We start from the raw sequence: 24,426 nt of genomic DNA on the forward strand, positions 1-24,426 counted from the left end.
TATACATACATATATATACATATATATACATATATATATATATATACATATATATACATATATATATATATATACATATATATATATATATACATATATATACATATATATATATATATATATACATATATATATATATATATACATATATACATATATATATATATATATGTATACATATATATAGTTCGGCTATGGTACTTGTAAAAGCACCAAGCACTTTGTGCTTATAAATTTTTTACTATTAGATCTACGCCTTTGGTCATTTTCAACCGTGAGATTATACTATTCAACCAACCACCCACTCAACCCTAGGGGGCCCACATCATCCTAACCGCACATCCCTTAATCCAATGGCCAAAAATCTATAAGCACCAATAACTTGGTACTTTTAAAAGCATAGAAGCTCAATTCTATATATTTATCACCGTTTTTTATGAGATGTTTATTTTCAGTCGTTCATTTTGAAACTACTCGTTCACTAGGCAAACAAAGTCAAAAAATTATGAAATTTAGTTTCTAAATAGTTTCAATAGCATAGATCATGTCTAACAGAAATGATCGCTGAATCGGATGTCCCATCATCAAAAACAACTTACAAGCATAGAGGCCTCCGTAATTTCGAAAGTATAGGAGCCTAGCTCTATATATATACTAGTGAAATACCTGCGCGATGCTGCGGATATAAAAATATTTTTATAATAAATTTTAGTTTTTTATTATTTATATAGTTTTATAAGTTTAATTATTAATTAAATAAAGTTATATAAAAATAATTTAATAGTTAATTTTATTTAAATAAAAATTATTAAAACAACAACTTATTTTATAAATATTTATGTGAAAAAGATTTGAGATAAATAATAATTTAAGAAATTAATAAATAGAAGAATTTGTTTAATAAAATTAATTATATATATATATATACACACACNTCATTTTCAGCCATTCATTTTTCTCTTCTCTTGATGGATAAAAGAACAATATCGAAAGTGCGTGAAATTTGATAAAAAAAAGTATTTCGATTTTTGATCTTTTCAAATATATCCTTCTACCATCACCAATATTTTTTATTTGTCCTTAAGTAAAGGCAAAATAGGCATTTTGATTTTTTTAAAACTCTAGTAAATATTTAACTCACGTTTAACCCAAGTTAACCCAACTGTAGAGCTATTTTGGAATAACGGAGGAACATATGAAGGATATATTAAAAAAAAAAAAATAGAGGTAATTGAGATATTTTCGAAGTTTTGAGGGTATATAAGTAATTATCCCTAATTTAAAATAATTTTAGATTTGGATCGGGTTCGGATCGGGGTCGAATTCAAATTGGATATAATCAAAATTCAAAAATTTAAATTCATCGAATTTTTAATTTTGGTATTTAAATTCGAAATTACATTCATATAGCATCCGGTAAATCTATTCAGATTCGGATTCGGATAGCGTGGACATGGTATTACAAAATTATCCTTTACTAAAAAGAGATAATTGCCTATATACCCCTCATATGTTTGAAAATATCCGATTTATCCGTACTTTTTTTTCTTTCTAAAATACCCCTCATATGTTCCACCGTTATTGCAAAATACCCCTACAATTATCTCCTGTTAAGTTAACTTGGATTAAACGTGAGTTAAATATCTACCACAGTTAAAAAAATTAAAATACCAATTTTGCTCTTAACTTAAGGGCAAATAAGAAATGTTGGTGACGGTAAAGGGGTATATTGAAAAAGATCAAAAGTCAAAATACTTTTTGTGCCCCTGACTTTAAGGACAAATAAAAAAATCAGTGATGATGGAAGGGTATATTTGAAAGGGTAAAATAGTAATTTTACAAAGATAACGGAGTTAGTTAACGGATTTTAACTTTAGGAGTATATTAGAAATAGATTGGAATGTAGAAAAAATATTTTTAATATTAATTTTTTAAGAGAAATAAATTAAAAAATTAGAAGCTTTTCAGAGTTATACGAGCAATTGCCCTACTAAAAATAACAGCAATGATGTCTACCGACACGTCACCGCGTCCACCTACATTAAAGCCGCATCTCCACCGGTTTGACCGGCCCGAGATACCGCCGCCACCGGATAGGGCGAGGAACAAGCGCTTCGTCTCTTCCCCCAAAAAACCGGCACGTGGCATTCCCCCGCCTTCTCCGCGCCCCTTCCCGTTGAAGCCCCTCCACCCTCTATTACAGGAAACCTCTAATTCTATCCATCCCATCACGAGCCACGTCGGCATCCCGAATCGTAAAGTCCACGCGGCGCATTGGCAGCGGCTCTTTCTCGTGTCGGATCCGGGAAGTGGGACGTGACGGGCCGGGCGAGTTGAGCCTGGAATGCGTTTTTGGTTGCTTCCCGGAAATAGACGTGCGAGAAACTATTGCCTGCACCCGGTGTTACACCCCACGTTTCATGCACCGCTCCAATTTTTTTTTTTAAAAATTAACTGCACGTGTAGCACACAAATTTTAATTTAGGATTAATATCATACAGGTCCCTATAAACATAGTGAATAACAAGTGTATCCCTATAAAGTTCAACCTTCATATACTATTCCTATAAAAGTCCTAATATTTTCAAATATATCTCTCTGATTTGTTTCCGTTAGAGAACTGTTTATATTAATCCTAAATTAAAATTTGTGTGCTACACGTGCAGTTAATTTTTAAAAAAAAAAATTGGAGCGGTGCATGAAACGTGGGGTGTAACACCGGGTNTCTGATTTGTTTCCGTTAGAGAACTGTTTATATTTTTAATTTAGCCATCACAAATATGTTCTTTCAAAAATCATAATAGTGTTAATATAAGAGGGGTCAAATTGTCAAAAACTAACCAGAATAAAGTATTTAACCTATAGTTAACTAAATTTTTCTAACGAATTTTAACGATAGGGACATATTTGATGCGTTGGGATATAAACTATTATAATACACATCCAATGAGTTAGCTTGTGATCATGCCGTATAAAATTTAGGGTAAATTTCAAATACCATCCCCGTAGTTTCGCACCTTCTCATTTTAGTATCCTATAGTTTAAAGTGTAGCAAGTTAGTGTCATGTGATTTTATTTTTATTTTTTCGTCAGCTTTTTTGTTTATATTTTATTAAATTATATACAAAAAACTTCAGATACCCCCACCTACGTTTATTGAATATTCACTTTAGTACCCTTTAGTTTTAACTTTGTCACTGATTTAATGAAAAAAAATTAGTGGAATCGATAATAAAAAAATAAAAATGAAATCACATGTCACTAAATTGATACACTTTAAACCAGAGTGTACTAAAGTGAGAAAGTGTGAAACCACATGAGTGGTATTTGAAGTTTGTCCTAAATGCGATGTTCATTTATATACTCGGTGCAGGCAATAGTTTCTACTGCAAAGGTAGAAATGATAGGGGGTAATGAGAATCATCAACGGGAAGAATGTGTTTCAGCTGCTGGAACGTTGCAGAATGTGGAGAGAAACCCTAACCCTAGAGTTGCTATAAATGAACATTGCATTTGCAAAGAGGAATTAAGTACATGTATGTAGAGAGAGAGAGAGAGAGAGAGAGAGAGAGAGAGAGATGTCCCAAGTGGCCCCCAGAGTTCTCATTGTCTCGCGCAGGAGCGTTCGCAAGAACAAGTTTGTGGACTTTGTTGGTAATTGAACTCTTGATATCATCTTATTTTTCTTTCAATGGTTAAGGGTTTTCTTTTTCTTTTTCTTTTTCTTTTTCTTTTTTTTTTTTTTTTTTTTTTGCTTGAAGTAAATTTGACTGTTGTCTGTGACTTTTAGTCAAAACTCATTTTGGTCCTCGAACTTTTCGAGGCACGATTTTTTTTAGCAATGTCTCATTTTACTCTTATTTGGAGTAAAAAATTGTCGGATGTGAATCCATCAATTTTCCTATCCATTTTTATATTTTTAATCCATTGATCACCCAATTTTTAAACAGTAAAAGCGTATAGAACTTACTTGAACTAGAAACTAGTGTTATTTTGAAACAGCGAATTGAGCTCCTATGGTTTTAAAAGTATCAAGTGCTTGTAGATCTTTGACCATTGGATTAAGGGATGTGCGGTTAGAATGATGTAGGACCGTTAGGGTTGAAAGGGTGGTTGGTTGAATAGTATGATCTAACAGGTGGAAATGATCAAAAGGGTAGATCTAACGGTAAAAAATTTACAAGCACCAAGTGCTTGGTGCTTTTACAAGCACCATAGCCGGACTCTTGAAACTGCTATATGACGATCTTTTAAAATTTTGATTTTACTACCCAATCTTTCAATTTTTTCGATTTCAGTCAGTCAATAGCGTTTTGACATCAAAATTTAAATATATTGTTTATTTTTACAAGTTTAGTTAGTATACTTCATACAATTTTCACAATTATATGTTTATTAAATTACTATTGGTTTAAATTTTGAAGTTAAAGTATCGTTGACTCACTCAAATCAAACAAATTGAAAGTTTGAGTAGTAAAATTAAAATTTTGAATTGTCGAATACCCATTTCAAGATAATCCATAATTCAAGTAAATTCTGTACTTTTTATTCGACCTTTCAAAATAGTCCATAGTTCATCTAAGTTCTGTACGTTTTTACCTTTTAACAAGAGACCATATTGCCTCTGTCAAAAAAAAAAAAACAAGAGACCATATTGCAACTTATAATAGTTGGTGGAATTGATATATGACATGAGATTGAGATTAAGGTATGGTGCATAAAATGGTTGTGGTTAGTAATTTGTCCTCTAATAAAAAAGAAGGACAAGAACTGAACTGAGAATTTTTTAAGAGTTTTTGGTCTCTCATGTTAACTTGAAAGTTTGAGAACGAAGTAAAACTTGGCCAGAAGTTTGTGAACTAGTGGTGTGATTTACCATTTTTTCTTCTGTTTTTTTTTTTTTTCCTGCACCAATAATTCCTAATCACCTTTGTATTTAACTTAATTTTGACCTTTGATTCAATTAGATTTTTGTTAGCATGCAATCAAATCCTTGTTTGCCATAAAGTCCTTTTTTTTTCCCTCTACAATTTGCTTCAATCATGTCACCAAACCTGCTTAAGAGTATGACTAGTAACAAACATTGATAGTCCTGAATTTACCTTTTCAGTTTTGTGCAATGCTCATTTGTTTTTTTCTTTTATGGGTTAAAATCAATGTTTGAAATCCAGGTTAATGTAAGAAGTTGAGCATTTCTTACCCACTAAATTGAGAATATATTCAAGAAGAAGAAAGATAAAAGAAATGGTTGTTGTTTCCTTATCTTTTTTTGGCAGGGGAGTACCATTTGGACCTCATAGTAGGCTACGGCGTGGCCCCCGTAATCGTGCCTCGTGTATCGGGCATGCATGCTCTCCTCGAGAGCTTCGAACCGATCCACGGCGTTCTCCTATGCGAAGGGGAGGACATTGATCCCTCCCTGTATGGCACAACACCAACAACTTCCGACCTCTCCGCCGATGAGCTTGAAGAGATCCGACGCGCTCATGCGAGTGATACTGCGATTGATCACGAAAAAGATGCCATTGAGTTGCGCCTCGCAAAATTGTGCATCGACCGTGGCATCCCCATTCTCGGCATTTGCCGTGGATCGCAAGTACTTAACATTTCTTCGGGAGGCAAGAACATTATTTTTATATTATATATTCAATTCCTGACATGTCAATTTGAATATTTGAGAGCACATCAAATAAGATTATGCGTATCAAAAAATTTGAGTTCGCAGCCTTCTGCTGCTCTAATACCTTGTGAAATAACAATTTTCTCTTAAAAAGTTAAGTTAATATAGAATAACATTTTGAATATTTTATATTCAACAGGTACGCTGTATCGGGATCTCGAGAAGGAGTTAGAGAGGAAGTGCAAGGAGGAGGATAAGGTGGCACACATTGATTACGAGAACTACGACGGGCATCGACATGCAGTTAGGGTGGTGGAGAACACCCCATTACATTCTTGGTTTCGAGAGTCGTTGGAAGACGGAAAGACGGAGATTTTGGTCAATAGCTATCACCATCAGGGGGTGAAAAGACTGGCTGAACGGTTTGTTGCGATGGCGTTTTCGAGAGATGGATTGGTCGAAGGATTTTATGATCCTGATGCATGTAGTCCTGAGGAGGGCAAGTTTATAGTTGGACTGCAGTTCCATCCAGAAAGAATGAGGCAGTGTCGCACAGATAAATTTGATTACCCTGGATGCCCTTTAGTATATCAGGTGCACCTACAATTGAATTTTATAGCATCAGAAAAGATAACCATCAGATAAAATAAATGAAAGACGATGAAGCATACTTCCTGATCCATATGATTGCACATATCTACAGTTTCAAATTCGATACAAATTTGTTTGAGATTTTGCTGTCGAGTTACTGTTTTTTTTTTTCAATGAAAAGATTGCTCTGCCACTTTATATGTATAAATCACATTAGTTCGTGTTCCATATGCATAAATTTTATCTAGCAATATTCCTTTTTGGTATGGTAATAAAAGTTAATCAAGGAGTTTGGTTATTGAGTTGCCGGATTGGTGTTGATCTCCTAACAGGATTTCGTCAATGCGGTGAAAGCTTATCAGAACAAGACCAGTAACTCTATAGACCCAAAACTCGGTTTGAAATTAGGTCAAGGAGTGCAGATGAAAAGAAGGATCATCTCGCGAATTTTCTCCATGGCGAGGCAAACGTATGTTGCTAGGGCTGACAAGACTCCTTCAAGAGAAGACAATTTTGAAGCTGGCGCTGAGTTTCTCCAGGTAAATCATATGAAAAACATCGGAAAGTTATGCAAATACACTCTGCAGAGTAGGTGTGTGCATGTGTGCCCTTGAAAATCTTGCTTATTTGCGCACACCCTGCTGCCTAGATATCTATTGAAAAACACTGCAGAGTGAATTTCGCATAAACATCCCTGGCTAGGCATGGGTGGAAATAAGCAAGGGTTTCAGAGGTACCCTCGAAAGTACCGACTTTCTAGAGATGATTGCAGAATTTGACATGTTTGCGGGGTATATTTTCAAGCAAGAAAGTCCTGAAAAAATTTACTAAAGAATCAGAAATTTCAGTTCTTGGTTTTGACTCCGAACCGGATTCTATATTGCAGCCAAACACAACATTGAGTCTCCAAGAGGAGAAGAGGCTGAAGCAGGTAGGAGCAACAGTGAGGAATGCATCATCCTATATGGAAAGGCTAAAGATCGGCAAGGAAAGGGAGATGGTCGCGAAGAATCTAATGGAGAAAATGTCGATTGGGCAGTTAACCGAACTTCTTTCGTGCTACCACATCATGGCGCAGATTTGTTCAGAAGTGTTAGAAAAGAAACTAACAATCTGTTGAGGCAGAAGTGATTTCCTGAAGCTTTTGCACAAGCTCTTTTCATCTTGTAACATCAGTATGTAAGTATATGTGCTTCCAAATATGGCCGAATTGTCAAACTTACCTTCTACTATTCACTTAGTGAAGTTTCGATCCTGTTTCTTTACCTTGATACTTTGCTGAGCAAGCAGTTTCTTTGAGTAGATAGTACACAATTCACTGATCATTACTCACCTCCTGATATTCAAAAATTTGCACTCTAGTTCCTCCATATTATGTGCACTTACTTAGCCTCTTGTCTCACCCTGTCATCAATGTGGCTTAAAGAAAATGATCTAACTCTTTCTAGATACCTATTATAGACTTTTTGGATACACAAACTATTGCTTCTCTTCAGCGAAATTGAATTTCCATTTTGTTGAACACAGAATGAAGTGGCCATGTAGATTCTTAGATAATCTACCGAATTCAACTCTTTCTTAATACATGGCCAGGCTATAGAAGCAATGATGCATGATAATCTCCTAGGACAATACCAGGAGTAAAATGGCCTTTTTCTTTTAATAAAGGGAAAACTTCAAAATCCCCTCATGTGGTTTCGCACTTTCTAACTTTAATATCCTGTGGTTTAAAATGTATCAATTTGTCCCCCTGTGGTTTTGTTTTATCCATTAGGCAGCTTTTTTCTTAATATTTCGTTAAATTATATACAAAAAACTTCAAATACCCATCTAGATTTATCGAATATTTACTTTAGTACTCTTTAATTTTAATTTTGTAACTGATTTAAGAAAAAAAATAATAAAATTAATAATAAAAAGAGAAAAACGAAACCACAGGGGGGGACCAAATTGATATACTTCAAATCACAAGATACTAAAGTGAGAAAGTGCGAAACTACAGGAGGGTTTTTTGAAGTTATCCCTATAATAAAATGGTCATGTAGATTTTTGGATAATCTACTGAACCAACTCTGTCTTAATACATGGCTAGGCTATAGAAGCAGTGATATATGATAATATTCCAGAACAGTATCATGAGTAAAATGATCTTTCTCTTTCTATGATCATGGGGGATTGGCTGTCGGTAATCACAAAAGTGTAGCGCAAATAAAAATAACAAATGAGCTAGTAGCAATCAAAGAACAAAAATATATTTGAAATCATGCAGAAAACTTCAGATATGCTGTTACAAATTGGTGGAAGTGGCCAAAAATAACTAAGACTGGTATTTAGATTGATTAATTATTACAGAAAGAATATGAAAGAGTTTAGGAAAATAATATGCTACATGGCACATAACCAATACACTTGATGCTACTGTACAAGCTTCTCCTGTAATCATCTCCAGGTGTACGTGGGATCACCTCATTATGTCAATCTGTCAATTGTATTCGGGAACTTACTGTTTATAACTGGATATTTCTGGCAATTGCATCAAGCATTTAGTTGCTCAACTCATTCAAATACTACTCTCATAGTCTTAGCAGGTTTGATATGGGCTGCCACCCCAGAAGCCATGGCTTCTTACTTGCCGGCAGTGAAAAGTTGAGCTCAAACATCTCTTTGGTAATGTTCCCTCCCTCGCAGAAGCCAACCAACCTGGCCACTATATTGGCACTCTCCTCGACGTTTGCTGGGTCGTTTGGGTCCATCCACAGCTTGTTCACCAGCTGAAGCTTCCTTTGTTTCCCGTCGAGGGGGACTTGCCATTTGTGGAAAAGTTGCTCCCTTTCCTCCTTAGTTAGCCGTGCGCTCATCCTTCTTGCTAGAAATTCTCTCTCGTGTCTCAATGCTTTGATACTGCATTTAAGAAGAATAGCATACTTTAAAGACATACATCAATATGGACCCAAAAAAAGTAATCGAGCTTCTGAAAAGTGCGGTTGGAGAAGTGCTATTTCAAGAAACACTAATAGCCTCCTTAAAATCCACACCTAACGGCTTCAACTAAGGGCAAAAGCTTCAAATTGGAGTTATGCTTTTGAGTAAAAGAAGCTTGTTTAGCCTATTTTAGCAGCCAACATGAATGTGTTTTCTTAATTGCTTCATGTCGCACAAGAAGGAGAAGCTTCAAATTGGAGATTCCGTTGGAAGATGGAAGCTCATTTTAGCTTTCTATAGTAGCCAAGCTCTAGAGCTTCTGCTTGCTTCGTTGTTGCTTTTTGAAATAGAGAAGCTACTCTAGAAGTCAAGCCAAAAGACATTTACATATTTCGTAATTCACCTTGAGGAAAGAGAAACTGCCGAATCGTCTCCGGTAGGCACAGGGCTTGCATCACCAACCTCTGCAAAGTGCTCTTGCAGCCAAATAAGTCTCCTCAGCTCTACTTCAATGTATATCTGATCAGCTGGGTCACCTCTAAATAACATATGAAATTGGGTCCTGTGAATTATGGATACATGGCAAACATCCCATAATTGCATTATCTGCTGCATCTGCTCTTTGAACATGGCTTGCCATGATTCAGGGGAGCTTTGATGAGCCGAGATGTCGTCTTCTCTCCCTTGTGCACCATTTCCAGCTGCCTCATTTCCTTCCAACTCCAATACCTGTTAAAGTGCATATTATATAAAACTAATTAGTACAATAGGAATGTAAGTATTATCCAAAATATAAAGTTGGCGGACTTCATGCATATAAACATATCTCTACAAAATCAGCTATTTACAAATACACCCCTCTATAAATCAAAGAATTTACTTCTATGCCCCTCAACAGAAAAACCATTTTCTCAAGTTGCAGGGTCATCCAAGTAGTGGAGGATAGTAGGATTTGTGTTAGAAATAGCTTCCTTAGTAGGGCACTTTTGTAAGTACAATTTTGTATGTAAGAAGTTAGGTTTCTGAAAGGCATGCATGAACTTATTTTGCAGGCAAATATGTTTAAATGGATTATTTGGCAGAGGGGTTATTTCTGTATAACCTACAATTATGAAGATAATTTAAGAATAATAAAAGAGACAAGTTGAAAAATCTACCTGGCAAACGAGCAACTGCTTTTGATATTGCAGCTTAGCAACTCTCTCTTTAAGCTCTGTGACATATGCTCTAATGCTCCTTACATTCTCCTCCGCCGCATTTTGGAACATCTTTTGCATTTTCCTCATATTAACCGAACTAGACCGCCTATAGCCACTTGGCGTGCCCTCCCTCGATGAGACCTCTCCACCATCTTCACTCTTAGTTGGAGTGGCTTTCTCCGAACTTGGTAAGTCCTCATGGGATATAATATTCTCACTCTTTGGAGCTCTGTTCTCAACCTCAGACTCTAATATCTCCCTTGCTGAAGACAGAGGAGAACATGGTGCTTTTATGAAATTTGGTCGGTTGCTGCTGCTGCTTAAGGCCAAAGGAAGCATCTTCTTCTTCTTAGAATGAGATTTCGAAGATTTTGGAGTATTCATCTCACTATTACACTCGCTACTTCTATTGTTTGGGAGCGACATCACTAACTTGTCTATTGATTTTTGGACATTTTCCAGCTGTGCTTCGAGATTGGCGATGGTGTTGCCCTGTGAATGAAGTTTAGTAATTTCTTCTTTCAAGTTGGCTCCATCGACTGCATTTTCAACTTCAACTTTCTTGTTTACGGATCGCACGGTGCACATTTCTTTTATTTCTGCTTGAAGTTTAGCGATAGTCTCGGCTGCATCTTGGTTTCCAAGCCTATGGCAAGCTACCTCCTTCTGGAGCACTTCTAGAGCTCTATTGGCTTCCTCTCCCAGCTGTTCTTGCAACTGCTCAAGCTTCCGGATTTCGTGCATGAGCATGAATGGAGCAGTTGATGATTGCCTCATAGGATTTTTGGGCTGAGCTTGTGGTGATGGGCCTGAGAATGTAAGGCATTTTGCTACGCAGTGTGGTGATGAATCAAATGGATTCCACCCCTGAAAATATAAGCAAATGGCAGAGAAGGTTAATAATATGCAGTATTACAGGATCTAAGAATTATGCGTTTCATTTTTTTTGGTTAAATTAACTGTTGATAGTTCTTTTGCTCTATTTTCTTTAAATGGCAATAACATCCCATATAGTTATCATGATTTTCACTTTTCCCTGCTGAATTATCAAAACCTATATAAAACCTTCTTAAACTACAAGTTTTCATCACTTCTAAACCCTTACTAAATGTGCCATTACGTGAAACCCATCAATTTACTTGTTAGAGGTCAACAATGTAAGCATGTGTTAATGTGTTGTTTGCGAGGGGATGAGGGTGTTTGGGGAGAAGAGAAACTCTTACAGAGAGGTCGTCACCCATTTTCTTTCGCAACTCATCTAGTTTTGACTGCGCGACATCTCTTTCCCTCTTCAGTTCTTCCATTTCCATTTCCATCTATCCAGAAATCAGCTTATTTAGAATAAAATTGCTAGTGAAAAATAATAGAAGGGTTCATTCTTCCAGGTATTTGGCTAACCTTCTTAATTTTCATTTCTTTCTCCATCAAAAGGGTCTCAGAACATGAAGAAGATTCTGGAGTGCGTAGTTCTGCTTCCAGTCTAGCAACTTCCTTCTGCAGATGTTTGACCAATTGCTTATCCGACACAACCTGACACATCAAAATTCAGTTGCAATTATATATCCAGTTGCATAGTAACCAAGATAGGTATATTTATTCAATCGAGCAACAATCATATCTAGAAAGTGGCTAGAATGCTATTGATGGTAAAGGAATAATGTTTACTATCAACTTTTAATCCCTTGGATGCCTAGGGTTTAGTGGGGGTTGGTTGAATAGTAATGATCCAAGGGTTAAAAAATAGATAGTAAAAACTATTCCTTTACTATCAATAGTATTGTAGGTGAACTCATTATATATATATTCTGTAGTGTGCGACATACCATATTAACTTGAGCAGTATTGGTAACTTCCTTGGCACAGGTTGCGAAGAAGAGAGTGTTTCGAGATTGCTCAACATGACTTTGTGCCGGACTCATTGTACAGATGATGGCTGTTCTCGCGTTTCCACCAAGAGAGAGTTGCAATATACGTGTTAGCTTTGAATCTCGGTATGGTATATGCCCGCTTCTTTTACCGATACTGTAAGAAGAGAAACTCTGATATGATATACAAACAAGTAATTTCTCACTTATCAACCTAAGCATCAACTTGTCATACAGAAGAATAGCTATGCATTCGAATACATTCTTAAAAAACCAACAAAAACCAACACCTAGTGACAAACACTACTCAATTGTAATAATATGCAGTCAGGAGTATCCATTGCGCCGGCCGGCATGGAGCGATACGTATCGTGCCACCAATTAAGGGGCACGATACAGGGGGTCTCTCTCAGAAACCCCGTGCAGCGATACCCAAAGGGTATCGTGCTGAACTGGCACGGAGCGATACGTATTATGCTACCAATTAAGGGGCACGATACAGGGAGGGCTCTTTTAGACCACCCGTGCAGTGATACCCAAAGGGTATCGTGCTAGACAGCACGATACCCTTTGGTAAAGGGTATCGTGGCACAATGCCATTGTGTGCCTATATAGATATGCAGCATTTTAAGTTTTAACCTTTTTTTTTTGCTTTGCGCCTACTTTTGGATTTTTTATTTTTATTTTTTTGCCCTACACACATCCTTCTCTCTCATTCTCTACTACTTTTTCTTTTCCTTAACTCGCTCTTTTAGCTTTTTCTTTTCTTCTCACCATCTCGTCCTCAATTTTTTTTCCTCCTTTTTTGTTATAATTTTTTCTCTAATATCTTCTTTCAGTTCCTTCTATTGAAAAGGCAAAGAAATAGCAAGTCGAAGATGTACTTAATAGATAAATAAAAAATTTATAATTTTAAAATTTGTTCATACATTTTGAATATTTCTAAATTGTAAAATTCCTGTTATAGAGAAATTTAAAATTATACAAATTTTTATTTATAGTTTACAAAATTTTACAAATAGATCTACTTGATTAAGTTATTATGTAGTCTGATTTTTAATTATTTGAGATAAATCTAGCATTGGGTATAAGATTTATGACAAAATTTTTTTAACTATAAGAATTCTATTTCTGGATTTAGAAGATGGAAAATACTAATAAAATAAAAAAATAAATTGAAATAATTGATATTTGAATTTGCTTAATTATTCGTCATATGATTTATTATTAAATTTTTATGGTTAGATCTCACAAATTTTCTTAAAAATTAATAAAAAGTAAATTTTTCTTCAAAATTTTTATAAATAGTTTTTATAGATTCAAAATTATAAAAAATTATTGGAGCAATTGTAGTGCTATTTTAATTAATCTAGTTATCATGCGGTCACTTATCGAATCAATATTATTGAAGCTTGCAAATTCCATAAAAATTTTAAGAAAAAATAATTTTCTCTAATTTTTATATTTTATAATTTTTAAATTTCTGAATAAAAGGTAAAATCAAAACATTTTCAAAGTTAATCAAATTTTTATTTTTATTCTCTATGAGCTATAGTTATATTTTATTTTACATTTATAAAAAATCTATTACTATATTAATTGCTGAGTGTAGTAAGTTATACATAGCCAATATTTATAATTATTTTTTAAAATATTTTAAAATAGCATTATAAGAGTTCATTGAGAATAAAAAAACTAAAAAAATCGTGCCAAAGAATGTCACTAGAGGTTATGCGTATCCATCGGTACGCAAGCATGTCATGTATCGGCAGGGGGGCCTACCTGTGCCGTACCGTGCCAGGCGACAACCGGCACGTCTCCATGCCACGACACTGTAATCCTTATTTTAAAGCTATCTAATTCAAGTTGCATCATCTTCCTTAATACTGCTATTCACGTGAGTTCACTATTCATATTTTGCTGCAAGAACGAAAAAAGAATAGTCTATCTAAGAATTGCTAACCTGAGTTTCCTTATAACAGTTGTCAAAGTCAACAAGCTACGATTTATATGGCATCCTTCTTTAAGCCGAGTTCCACTTGCATGAGTTTGTGCTGCCCTCTCACTTCCTGCAAGGTCTACAAAGTTCTGCAGATACCAACACCTAAGTGTCAACTTAAAAGACAAGTTCAACAAATATTTCACATGTGAAGTATAAATAGAAAATTACATGCAGCTTACCAGGCTAGCAACAAAAGACTTTACGCAGCCTGAATTTTCTCGTAGGCTACTCTCAACCATCTGGAGTATAGTAATCATAAGATAATCAATCAGTATTTTCTTTCTGGTTAAACTTTTTTATTGAAAATATGAAAGGGGATCTTGTAATTACCAGCCTTATTATTTGGTGCGATCTTGAGCTTGTATCATTTAAGGCGGTTTCACCAACCTGTCTTTGTGCTGCAAAAATTGTTTGGAAAAATTAGCAATAAGCAATGCCAAAGGAGTGAAGTAATAATTTACATAGCAGTTAATATTAGAAAGTTTGATTCAAATTTCAAACCACTCCGTGAGTTCCCATGTTAACAATTTAGTTTTGAAACTCTGTGTAGATAAATAATCTTCCAATTTAGTGAAACCCTCTAAATAAATGCCACACTTGAATCATCTTGAAAATTGGTGATTTTGAAATATTCAAAAACTACCTGTCAGCAGCTGCAACTAGAATATATTTGTGTTTTTTCAGATGGTGGACTAATGAAAGGATTTAACAAATGATATGTTACAAGCTTCCAAGGAGTACATTATCAAAACTGAAGCCAGCATGATTAAACTTGGAGAGTCAAAGTTTAGGGACTAGCTAACTTAGCATTAACCCTTTGATAAATCATTTTTCACAGTAAGAATAAAATTAGAAAGTTCATATCAAACCTTCACAAATGCCAATTAGATGTCTCAGATGCTGGCCATCTTTTGCAGTTTCTTCTTCCAGTTTCTCAACAATAGTTCCTTTCTGCTCATATCGTGCCGCATCAACAAGTTTCACAATTTGTTGCGACAAAAAAAGCATGCTAAGAGAGTACAATCAAGGGAGAAAAATGATGTACCTCCGGATCATCTAATAGGCGAAGGGGGCCAGAATCTGGTTTTAACAGATCCTTTACAATCTCATTATAAATCTCCATAGCAGAAATTTTGATAACAAATTCCCTCTCTGGAGTCTGCAAAATTTAAAAAAGAGACACAGTAAGTGCGAGTTCCATGAAAAAGAACAGCATGTAATAAAACATTATGAATATTTCATTGGGCTTACATTTTCAATGTGCTTGTAAATGTCATTTACAGCACTCTCTGTGATGCCTCTCATGGTATATGTTTTCCCACTGCTAGTTTGGCCATAAGCAAAAATGGTTGCTACACCACAAAATAGAAAAAGGATTACAGATATCATCCACTGAATTTTTACATATAAATTACAATAGAGACTGGAGATCATTCTTTTATTACCATTAATTCCCTTCAATGCTGATAAGGCTACCTCCTTGGCTCCTTCTTGATAGACTGTCTCGGTTAAACAGGAAGGTCCAAATACCCTGTCTGACAAAACCAAAAAAAAGAAACATCACATAACCAACAAGTTCAAAATTGTTTCCACTGTTACATCAGTTTGTTTAGCCGCTAAGGGCTTCTCTAAAGCTGCTGTTTTGACTTGAGGAAAGCAGATGGAAAAGGCAATAAGAGGCTTCATCTAAAAATATGGCTTACAACTTTGCATTGCAGAAGAAGCAAAAGCTTGAAATTAATGATTTTGTTTTCAGCTGCAGAAGCTCATTTCTTCTTCCTTGTAGATCAGATGTTCTAGACTTTGTACTTTCTAGTGCTTTTTGAAGTCGATAAAGATGTTCTAAAAAGCAATTCGTTATGGGCATTGCGACTCTAAAGTGCATCATATGACGAATGTACTAACTTCCGTAATTAGGAATTTAATGATGGTCCTTTGAGATGTAATTCATACCAAAACAATAGGAGGCTGGTGAGCTGGCACGATCCTGCGATGGGGTCTTGTACAAGACTGTTTGATTGTCGATACATTCCCAAGTTATTTGGTCCTTAAGAGCTTCTTCTTTCTTGCTCAAGGGCCTCACACGAACCGTGACGAAAATCTTCTCCTCTTTTACTCTAGAGCCACCAGGAGTAGAAAATGGTGTCCTCTCAATCTTTGAAGCTGGAGTACCGGGTATCCTTGCTGGCACACCCATTTCCTCTACACTACAGGGGCTTTATATTTCAAAAATAGTGGGAGAAGGTCAGGTATAATTAAGGAAATCCCAACCTTCTCCTTGTGTAGTTGAAGAATAACTGGATTTTGATTATTACTGTTACAAAGAAAAAAAAATCTGCATGTTAAAGGTAAATTTAAAGTTAGTATTAGAAGAAATAAATCTACAATGTACACAGTGCAAGATGCAGTGATTAATATTTGTCACCACAAGACCCTAGCTGGATTTAGAAGGCAAAAATGTATGGAGACCTCTTCACCTAGAGACAATTTTAAAATGACCTGTCAACCTTTCTTTTTTCCAGGGAATTTAGTAAAACAAATTAGGGGTTTTACTCGTTAAATATAAAAATATTTAAACATTGTTCGCTATCAGCTTAAACTTTGGGTGTGTTTGGTTCAAAGTCGGAGTCGGAATCAGAATTGGAATCAAAAGAAGCTAGAATCGGAATCAGGATGACTCATTTCCTAATTCTATTTGGTTCATTACCTGAATCGGAATCGGAATAAATCATTTCCATTGTCGGTGTTTGGTTCAGGTGGATATAAAAAACGTAATCAAATTAATATACTAACATTATCTTTATAATATATTAATTTAAATTCAAATTAAAAATTAAATATTAAAAATTTACATCAAAATTTTGAAATAATATCAAAATTTAAAATTTTTTTTTTAAAAAAATTAAACTTTGAAGTTGAGTGGATAGTTCAAAATATGAAACTAAATTTTGATTTATTCAAATTCAAACTTAAAATTACAATTTCAATTTTAATTTGATCCATAAATTTAATTTAAGTTTGAAATAAAATTTGAATAAAACTTTATATAAATTAAAATTTAATTTAAATTCAAATTCATAAGTTAGATTCGAAATACTTGATTAAATTTTAATTTTTAATTTAAGTTCAAATTAAAATTTAAAATTATATATTTAATTTTTAAATTTTAACTCATATTTTAATTAAAAAGTTGAAAAAATAAATTTAATCTGAATAAATATCCATTCCATCCGGATTTAACTTCCAATCCGTCCTTCTAGGCCGGATTGAAAAAAGAGGTGATTGGGGATTTCCATTCCACTCGGGAATCGGAATCGGAATAGGACTCCCGTGTACCAAACATCACAAACGGATTCACCCATTCCGATTTCGATTCCAGGGTGAAAAAGAAGCGAATCAAACACGCCCTTAGAGTATAACGGTTGTTTCACATGATATCAAAGAAGGAAGTTCTGAGTTCGAGTCATACCAAACTCTTTGAATTATTAATTTTCCTCTATTTAAACCAAGTCCATGTCATGGGTACCTACAAAAAATCTTAAGCCTAGACGTGAGAGGGAGTGTTAAATAAAATATATTTAAACATCATTCTCTATCAGTTTAAGCTTTTAGAGTACAATGGTTGTTTCACACTACTAAATCCAATGAAAGTTTTGTTGAATTTAATGACTCTTTCACACTACTAAATCTAATGATAGTTTTGTTGAATTTAATGACTCTAATCAATATGTGTAAATAAAACAGCAACAATTAACGACTAATAGATAATAGAGCTATCAGATTTAACAAAATCCTCACTTCAGCTATTAGAACAATTCAAATGAAAAAAATAGAAGCTGAGGGGTGTCCGAAAAAAGGTTGAGTGCATTTCAAAGTTTCCTCTATTTGAAGAGGTCCCAGTACATATTTGCCAATTCAGATTGATATAAGATCAAATTGATAGATTAGTTAATCATACAATTATCTCTTCAACATTTGTATGAATCAAAGTATTGAAACCTAAGTTCATAAATTTTATGAATCATATAGTTTGAACCCCTTTCTTTTGACAAACTCACATTTCACACTTAAATACCATTAAAGCTTAACAAATCCTTTTTAGTCTCTCTCTCTCTTATATACTTCTTCTTCCTCTTCCATTTCACCCCCTTATCACACAACAAGCAGCAGTAATATTTCTCCTCTTTTCCCATCCCATTAAGCCATTTTCCACTCTAGGGTTTCTTCAACCCCTTCATGGAACTCTAAAGAGCATATATATCAACAAATCGAGCGCCAAAACACATTCCAATCCATAAATTAGGTAAAAAACACACTTCCATTTCTTGAGTCGGAAAGAAACACGAAAGAAGGAAACCAAAAAAACGCAAAATTGAGATTAAACAACGAAATCTGCGCACGAATCAACCTCAACTTTCTCAAACAGGAAGTAAAAAAGAAAAAAGAGAGATCGAATTAGAAGAATATAAGGTAAGATTATACTCACTCGCGGAGCGAAATTGGGGAAATTGGGGTAATTAGACGCCACTCGATTCCACAAATCGAGCGCGTCGAGATCCAAATTGGGATCTTTTGATGGAGATGAGAGAGAGAGAGCGCTTTGATTTCGGGGCGAGGGTTTTAAGTGGGGTTTCGACAAATAACACCGACAAAGAAAAAAAGAAAAAAAAAAAAAAAAAGAGAAAAGGACAACGGGAACGTTTGAATGGGGGAGGAGCAACGGCTAGTTTTGGTAAGTTTTGGACCGTGGATTTGGTCTGGGAGTGGGGTGATCGAACGGGTGAGGGTGAGTAATGGGAGCTTATGGTGTTTTGAATACTCCCCTTATGTGTGGCCCCCTTTATTAATGAGGCTAATATAATATTAATTAATATATAATAATAAAATACGAGCGTAAGCGGCGCCGTTATTTATTGAGCCTGGTGTGAATATACAGTTATACATCCATGGTTTGTTTGAAAAATTCTAGAATGCAACGGGTTTATTAGTGACGTGGCATAACAAACCAATCAAATTAATCCTTTTAAGAATATATGTCCCATCATGATTGTAAAAAAGTATTTTTATTGTACTTTTGTTTGAAAAGAAGGAATGTGATTGGCTTGTTATTGATGACGTGGTGCAAGTGTGACAGTGTAGAATTCCTCGGTTTGTTTGGGCGATAGTTAGTTAATTTGGATTCAGAAAAAATTCGGTACGGATATAATACGAATAAAATTTATTTTTTAATTTTTAAATTTGTTAAAAACTTCAGTTTAAAAAATAAATTCGGTATAAAATATAAAATATAAAATATAAAATAATTTATATTTAAACACAAAAATTATAAGTTTTTTATTCAGATTTTGTCACGCCCCGGATGTCTCGTTTTCCGGGGCATGCCGACAAATCCGCCGTATACAAAGAAATTTTTTCTGTATACGAAGCGACAGCTGTACCTGTAAATATACAATACTACAAACAGTAGTATAGAGCTCCTTGAGTAAACAAAAGCTAAACAAACTGAGCTTCATATACATAGTTCAAAAATCAAAATACAGAGTTACTAGCACTGGCGAGTTAAGTACTATGTACATAAGCTCGAAATAAAACAACTACCTGCAGTAGGGTGCCTCTAGCTCTGCTCGGCGGGTAGGGCTCTAACTCGCGACGCCCTTGCCTCGATCCTGATCCGCGGAAGGCGCAGCAGCCGAAACCCGTGGCCCTGCAAAACAGGGGTAACAACAGGGCGTGAGAACTACTGTAAAAACAGGTAGTTCTCAGTGGGTGCCGCCCAAAACAATATCGGTTCGCCCACTAAGTCTACAGAAGGGAGCAATGGTAAAAGTAAAATGCTGGAATGAACTCTACAGCTACTAGTCACTACACCATCCTGCTCTAAGCTAACTAACTGTAGGAAATGTCAAAACTGACCCAATCCAATCGGGACTGTAAACATACCCGTCCCGGGGATTGTGAATACACCCGTCCCTGTCCAGTTGCAACTATCCAGCTACCTCCACACTAACTGGTCCGTGGAGAGCAAGTCCAACCGGTATGAGCGACACCAATGCAAAAGCACAAAGTCTGTCTCCGGAGTGGCACTCGTGGGCGCTACCCAACCAAATATGCAGTGTATCTCTGTCGAGCTCAATCAGGCTCTGAAAAGCCAAAGTCAAGTAACCAACTCTAACTGGTCTAACAACCAACCGTTCACGTGCCCTCGGCACAATATGTCGCCAAAAAGGCGATCCGGGTCCACCGTCAACCTGACGGCACCCAACAGTTCGGAACAGCCCAAACGACCCTTTAAAAATCCACTCGGCATACCAGCACGAGTGTAAATGTATGCTAAACTATCTGGAGTACTCGTCTCGAGAATACTGCGACAGTACAATTTTATAACGGCTCCTAAAGCTAAATCAGGCAGTTTAAATAAGTGACAGATCCAAATCGCAGGTTTTCTCCTAATTCCAATTCCATGTCCAACATGTATAAACTACTCAATTTATTACCACATGCTTCAAATTCAGATTTGCAATTTATAATATAATCCATGAATTCGAGTTAGAATAGATTATACCAAAATCGGAATTTATACATGTCGACGATTAGAACTTAGAAGTCAAACCAATGTAACCCACCTCGGTCGCTAATCCCTGGCAGCACGGAACTCCCTCGGCTGCGGAACAATCTGCTGGATCGACTGAGAATGTCCAAGTCCCGAAATCAAGCTATCTCAAACTATAAACATCGAAAATTCTCAATTCAGTCCAAAATCCACAGCAGCAGAGTAAAATAGAGCTTCGACCAAGCTAACCTTCACCAAATCCCACAAGTAAGGGTTTCGTGAATTCCTCTCGAAGTCCTGAATCCAGCGAACCAAGTCTCGTTGAAATCCGATACTCCAGCGTCGAGCACGAGCTGAAATACTAACAGTTGATGATGAATTTCAGCAAAACAGGATCACTTGAGTTCAAAGTATTAAGAACTTGCCCAAAAACAAATGGAAATGCTGAATTACCCACCTCGACAATGCCAAGCACTGATGCGACAGCAAGAACGGCGAAAACCTACGCTCGCCCGGCCTCCTCGCGCTACCCCGGCGTCAAACACGTGCTTGAATGGCTCCGCGGCACGACGTCGGTGACGAATTCTCCAACCGAGCTCTCTTGCCTTCAATCGGTTAGAGGGAGTGAGAGGGGAAGAAAGAGCACAAGGAAACCCTCTCTCTCTCAGCTCACAGCAACTTTTGTAGAGAGGGAGTTAGTGGGAGATACAAACGAGGTGGAGATTTACACAATTACCCTCACACTTACCCTCTTGTACCGGTACACGGGCTCCTGTACCGGTACAAGAGCCAACCCGAGAGCAACCCTGCGCATCTTCGCTGGTTGTACAGGTACAGCCACGCTGGTTGTACCGGTACAGCAAGCAGAGAAATCTGCTGTTTTGCAGATTTCTTCGCTATAAGCTGCCCTCGCGTCGCACGGAGTCCGTTTTGCGTCTATTTTACGCCAACGCGACTCGGACTTGTCCCGACACTCTCCAGAGCTGCCGACAAGCCTCCACAGCTGTACACCAGGGATCTCACAGATTTTTAATAATTTGAGAATAATTCATGAATTATTCGGCTGGTCTAAAAATTTGTGAATAATTTCGTTTCTTTGGAAAAAAATTGTAAACGGACCGTTTAATTCGGATTTTCAATAATTCGTGAATAATTCGCAAATTAACTAACAAAGGTTTGGATCCGGAAAAATGTTTTTGAAGAAAAAAAAAGTTTTATAAAAAATTATTATTATCTACAGTTTTTATTTTTTCAAAATTAAAAAATAAAAGTATTATTTTTTATAAAATTTTAAAATATTTTATTTCAGAAATACTACTATGTATGGGAATCAAACGGATGGAAAATACTTTTCACGTATCAAAATAAAAATGCCAAAAATCTCACTTTGAATTATCTATCTAACAGTCTAAGAACTAGTGAACCGTTCTGATTAACAAGATTATAACTATAGCTTATAATCATAAGATGACATATATGAGAAGAGAAGAGAAAGAATTTATCTCAACTTTTTGTACTTTTATTTTTCAAAATAATGTAATATATATATGGATTTTTCTCAAAATTTTTGAATTTGTGTTTATTAAAATAATGTAATATATGTATTATTATGTGATATGATATATATGAAAGGAGAAAGGTAGGGATTATTACATGTATTAGCATAGTATTTGTGAAACATACTCTTACACATAAGCCCCTCTAACTAATTTATGGAAATTATATGTAATGCATATTGCCCTTAAAAAAAGTTTTAGGTAAACTATAAATTGTGTATATTTTACTCAGTGGTTTGAAAGAATGGTTAATTATATACAACAACTGCACTTTTAAAAAAGTAGCTTGAAGAAGTTTTGTGTAATTATCCAGCCCAATAGCACTAATTAATAACTTGTTAAGTTGAAATCACCGGTCTAAAATACTTAAGTCCAGTTATTCATTCTAGAGTCTTCACCACATATAAGTCCCCCATACTCCGTCGTATTATCTGATATAGAACTATCGGGGTGTTACATACTCCCCTTATTTTAGGCCCTAACATTTTGTTATGAATTTTAGAGTTGGCATATTTTGTGATGGTTGAGTCAGATTATTGTAGAGTTTGAAGCACAAAGATCAAATTGTGGACTTGAAGACTTAAAACATTAATCTGTGATCCTCGGTAAGTTCTAAGTATGTCATGTGGTGATTTGTTACATACTTATAGTGGGGAACTTTGATATACTAATATTTATTTGATTAAGTTGGATTAGAAACAAATTTTGGAGCCTGAAAAAAAAAAAAAATTAAAGGTAAATAGCCCCTTTGGCATGATTTTATTGAGAGGATAGAGAGTAGAATTCAAGTAAACCAACAATCATCACTATATACTAGCGATGTACCCGCACTAGGGATGCAAACGGGGCGGATCCAAGGGCGGGAGAGTTCCCCCACCTCCCGCTCCATTTCTTATCGGGGCGGGGCGGATTCGGGGCAGGTTACTTTTCATTTTATTTTTGGCTCCCACTTACCGCTCCATTCGGGGCGGATCGGGGCGGGAGCCGGATTTTTGACGGATCGGGGCGGATTGAAGGAAGAAAAGAGTCTCCCACCTCCCGCTCCATTTACTTGGCGGATCGGGGCGGATTCGGGGCGGGTTATATTTNGAAGAAAAGAGTCTCCCACCTCCCGCTCCATTTACTTGGCGGATCGGGGCGGATTCGGGGCGGGTTATATTTTTTTATATTTTTTGTTCCCACTTACCACCCCATTCGGAGCGGATCGGGGCGGAGCTCCACCAACCCGGATCCATTTGCATCCCTAACCCGCACTTTGCTGCAGTTATGATAGGTATGTTTTTTATAATATTTATAAAATATTAGTATATATTACTATTAAATATATGTATTAAATACATATTTGTATCAGCATCCAGTTCCACAATATAAAATTTTCTGAAGAAAAAAATGTAAGTTCATAATATGCTTGTTTTTTAGATTAGTTAGTCCAAAAGATACATATCCTCTTTATGTGTTTTTTTACTTCATATTTTTCTAATTCTATTTGGCCAATTTGCATAAAAAATTCACTAGTTTTGCGCTTTTGCAAAAGTGAGTCATCTTTTTCGATTTTGTAGATTCGGGCCGGATTTTCAGCCGCCTGACCAAAATGCCCCCCGTCTACATCCGCCACTCGCGTATTCCCTGAGATACATATACTTTGACGTACGGTTCTGACGGGCATTAAATGCGCCCTTTACGCTTTACGCAAATTCGCTCTTTTTCGGAACTCAGACTAAATCCGCCAAATACCCTATATATCAGTTTTAACGTCAAATACCCTATATATCAGCTTTAACGGTGTGGATCGTCGGTGTGGATCGTTGATTTGAATACCCTAAGATTAAAGATGAGACTATAGTACCGGAGCTCCAGTACAATAGATAGTATAGGAGCTTAGCAAATAGTAATAGATATATAAAAGGCTAGTTAGCATTTTAATAAGTGTTCCTTTGAACAATCTTTTGCCAACTGATGTGTTATATATACATGCATGATTCGGCTCCTTCCATATTAGAGGTTAATATTAGCGTAGGACAGTAAACGATGCTTGCAATTTTCAATGATCCCAGTAGTGGACCAATCTAAGGACACATGATTGTCCTAAATAGCCTGCCATGAAGATTATTTCGAAATATG

At 35.8% G+C, this 24,426-nt stretch overlaps 2 protein-coding genes across 3 annotated transcripts; one reads left to right on the forward strand and one right to left on the reverse strand.

Annotated features, from left to right (window-relative positions):
• Positions 3,392–7,484, forward strand: LOC109716892 (gamma-glutamyl-gamma-aminobutyrate hydrolase-like). 2 transcript variants are annotated; one of them, XM_020242494.1, is made up of 5 exons: positions 3,392–3,694; positions 5,277–5,618; positions 5,820–6,214; positions 6,544–6,750; positions 7,098–7,484. In XM_020242494.1, exons 1-5 carry the CDS (start codon positions 3,535–3,537, stop codon positions 7,329–7,331), a joined length of 1,338 nt encoding a protein of 445 aa, XP_020098083.1. In that variant the 5' UTR covers positions 3,392–3,534; the 3' UTR covers positions 7,332–7,484. The 2 variants fall into 2 exon arrangements, with proteins under 2 accessions (XP_020098083.1, XP_020098084.1); XM_020242495.1 differs by having other exon boundaries at positions 3,396–3,654.
• Positions 8,785–18,803, reverse strand: LOC109717565 (kinesin-like protein KIN-7A). Its single transcript, XM_020243411.1, has 15 exons — positions 18,686–18,803; positions 16,153–16,513; positions 15,645–15,734; positions 15,451–15,551; positions 15,245–15,358; positions 15,069–15,150; positions 14,530–14,597; positions 14,379–14,438; positions 14,161–14,285; positions 12,156–12,354; positions 11,731–11,862; positions 11,556–11,648; positions 10,291–11,199; positions 9,537–9,862; positions 8,785–9,112 (listed from the first exon to the last, which is right to left on the reverse strand). Exons 2-15 carry the CDS (start codon positions 16,394–16,396, stop codon positions 8,785–8,787), a joined length of 2,871 nt encoding a protein of 956 aa, XP_020099000.1. The 5' UTR covers positions 16,397–16,513; positions 18,686–18,803.

Source organism: Ananas comosus, linkage group 11, assembly GCF_001540865.1.
Source record: "Ananas comosus cultivar F153 linkage group 11, ASM154086v1, whole genome shotgun sequence".
NCBI lineage: Eukaryota > Viridiplantae > Streptophyta > Magnoliopsida > Poales > Bromeliaceae > Ananas > Ananas comosus.

Bases quoted from the DNA above. Each gene is read 5' to 3' on its own strand.
- LOC109717565 (XM_020243411.1), bottom strand. From the start codon at position 16,396: ATGGGTGTGCCAGCAAGGATACCCGGTACTCCAGCTTCAAAGATTGAG. The intron at 15,735-16,152 runs GTATGAATTACA...TGGTTTTGTCAG, and splicing joins ACCAGCCTCCTATTGTTTTG to ACAGGGTATTTGGACCTTCC. The intron at 15,151-15,244 runs GTACATCATTTT...CGATATGAGCAG, and splicing joins GCCTATTAGATGATCCGGAG to AAAGGAACTATTGTTGAGAA.
- LOC109716892 (XM_020242494.1), top strand. From the start codon at position 3,535: ATGTATGTAGAGAGAGAGAGAGAGAGAGAGAGAGAGAGAGAGAGATGT. The intron at 3,695-5,276 runs GTTAAGGGTTTT...TTTTTTTGGCAG, and splicing joins ATCTTATTTTTCTTTCAATG to GGGAGTACCATTTGGACCTC. The intron at 6,751-7,097 runs GTAAATCATATG...TCTATATTGCAG, and splicing joins CTGGCGCTGAGTTTCTCCAG to CCAAACACAACATTGAGTCT.